Source organism: Sprattus sprattus (genome assembly GCF_963457725.1).
Source record: "Sprattus sprattus genome assembly, chromosome: 7".
In the NCBI taxonomy this organism is placed as follows: Eukaryota; Metazoa; Chordata; class Actinopteri; order Clupeiformes; family Clupeidae; genus Sprattus; species Sprattus sprattus.
Window position 1 is genome coordinate 7,714,131 of NC_137926.1, and position 2,500 is coordinate 7,716,630.

Consider the following 2,500-nt stretch of genomic DNA (forward strand, 5'->3'; position numbering starts at 1 on the left):
ATTTCCAAGATGATTAGCATGTCATTTCCATGTCCTAGCAGGGCCAGCAGTGATGGGAGGAGCCAATGGCAATCACAGTGAGCCAATGACATCGCAGTGAGCCAATGACATCACAGTGAGCGTTCTCTCTTCCTGTTTGCTGCTGTTGCTCACGCACTCCTCTGAGCCGTGAAAAGGCTGTGGAATAATATTCAGATGTTCAGACTGAACATTAACGGCAGGCTTGAGAGTGTTAGAGGCGGCTGCTCCTCGCGCTGGTGCTGAGTCAGATCGGTGGAGGGTGCGCAGGTGTTAACCACGCACTGTACCATGCTGTGTAATTTCATTACAGAGCACCTCTTGAACCTTGCATTAATTGCGATCGCGTCTCAACCCCAGGGGCGCGCGACAACCACTGTCGGGCTCTAAATATGGACAGTGTGGGAGTTTGGAAATCGTCCTGAATTAGTCGGAGAAGTAAACTTCAAGCTTCGCTGCTCAGAACTGATATGAACTCGCTGTTCTGGTCGGTGCGAATCTGAATAATTGAATTATATTATTTACAGTAATTGGTCGTATCTAGTTTCAAAGAACAGCTGCATATGTGTTTAAAACAGGAAGCCAGAGTGGGCTTTCAAATGTTACTGCTGCAATAGGCCATGTTGTCATATTTGTGACTGTAAGCAACCACAAGTCTGCTGGAAAGATGTATGGAAATGCTACAAATGGCAGACGGCTCTTTGTGTGCGCAGGATCTGGAGGGAGTTTGAAAATATCTGTGGAGTTTCTGAGTGGACCATGTTTTAGGGAGAGGTGAGGTCTCCTATCAGTCAAGCTACCGATATTCACCAGCACAGCAACAGCAGACACTAGCACCACGATTCATAAGCATTTAGCTTCAAGCAATGCTGTACTGCCATGCAACAAAGCATAGAACACTGCTGTGGCATTTTGCCATCTCAAAGAGAAAAAAAGCATGAGTCGGCGGTTTATTTGTTTTCTGAACACATTTGGTTGTTTTGCTAATTAGCGATCTAGCCTTCACTAGCCTGCCACCTTGCTGGCAGCAAAGCTAAATAGCGGGTTTGTTCCATTGCCTCTCTCACTAGTCTTTAGCGGAGAGTTTTGTTCTCCTGATGCAGACTGATGAGTCTTGCTTTAAGTCTGCCTGTACTCTTTACATCATCATCAACATATACTGAGACACACACACACACACACACACACACACACACACACACACACACACACACACACACACACACTGAGTCGTGCTTTATAAGGCTGCCTGGACTCTTTACATCATCATCAACATATACTGAAACACACACACACACAGCCACACACAGCCACACACACACACACACACACACACACACACACACACACACACACACACACACACACACACACACACACACACACACACACACCACTGCTCTAAGCACTAGGACAGAGACCCTGTGCGGGGCTCACCTGAGTGGCTGCTCTTGCTGCCCATCTGGCTCTCTGATTGGCTGTGGCTGACGGGGGCCATCTCCTGGACGCTCTGAATGGGCGACTCGCGGCCCGACGGCGCCGAGCTGGAGGGCTTCTCGATGTTCTTCAGCTCCATCTCCTCGTGGTGGATCCACAGGTCGGGCGGCCGCAGCTCCTTCTGGCTGCCTTTCCTCTTGCCCGTGCTGTGGGTGGCTCGCTTCCTGTGGGGGGGGGAGAGAGAGGAGAGAGGACGGCTGTGAGAAATTATTTGATTTTTGGACGTATATATGTTTGTGTGTGTGTGAATTTGTGTGTGAATGCATCTTTGTGTGTGTTTGCCACAGTGTGTGTGTGTGTGTGTGTGCAGACACACAGACACACAGACAGACACACAGACAGAGAGGAGACTGAGAGCTCCTGTGTTCTAAGACAAAGTCACTGAGAGGAGCTGAAAACGAAAAAAGTTAATGGCAGGTCAGGAAATAAGGACGCCAAAACTCAAATTATTCAAGCACATTTAGACTGCTACTCACAAATGGGTAACAAGCAACACAACCAGACATCCTCTCTCTCTCTCTGCCCCTCTATGTCTCTCTCTCTCTCTCTCTCTCTCTCTTTCTGTCCCCCTCTATGTCTCTCTCTCTCTCTCACTTACGCTCTCTCTTTATCTCCCTCACACAGACAGCAGAGAAGATTGAGCTGAAGAGTGACAGGTCTTGCTCTAGGGGTAATTACTGTGTGTGTGTGTGTGTGTGTGTGTGTGCGTGTGTGTGTGCTGTGCTGTTGTGTAGCCTCTAATGAGACCAAGGCTTTCTCTAAGGGCCCTGATCTGTCCCTCAAGCCTCAGTTGTGAAGTTCACTTTACTCGCCACTTTCCCTACCTCTGCCAACACACCTACTTTACACACACTGCCGCTGCCCATTTGAGCACAAACTCTCTCTCTCTCTCTCTCACACACACACACACACACACAGAGTGTGTGCTTATATGCGACAGAGAGCGTTTGCGAGAGAAAGAGGGCGAAGCTACATGGACGACACA

General features: G+C 48.8%; 1 protein-coding gene across 1 annotated transcript in view; it reads right to left on the reverse strand.

The window, feature by feature from the left end:
• Positions 1-2,500, reverse strand: part of dcc (DCC netrin 1 receptor) — a gene marked incomplete at both ends in the record, with an annotated part of 169,006 nt that overhangs the window by 22,698 nt on the left and 143,808 nt on the right. The window contains 1 exon segment of the mRNA XM_080842602.1: positions 1,456-1,679. Coding sequence (XP_080698728.1) covers positions 1,456-1,679 — 224 coding nt within the window.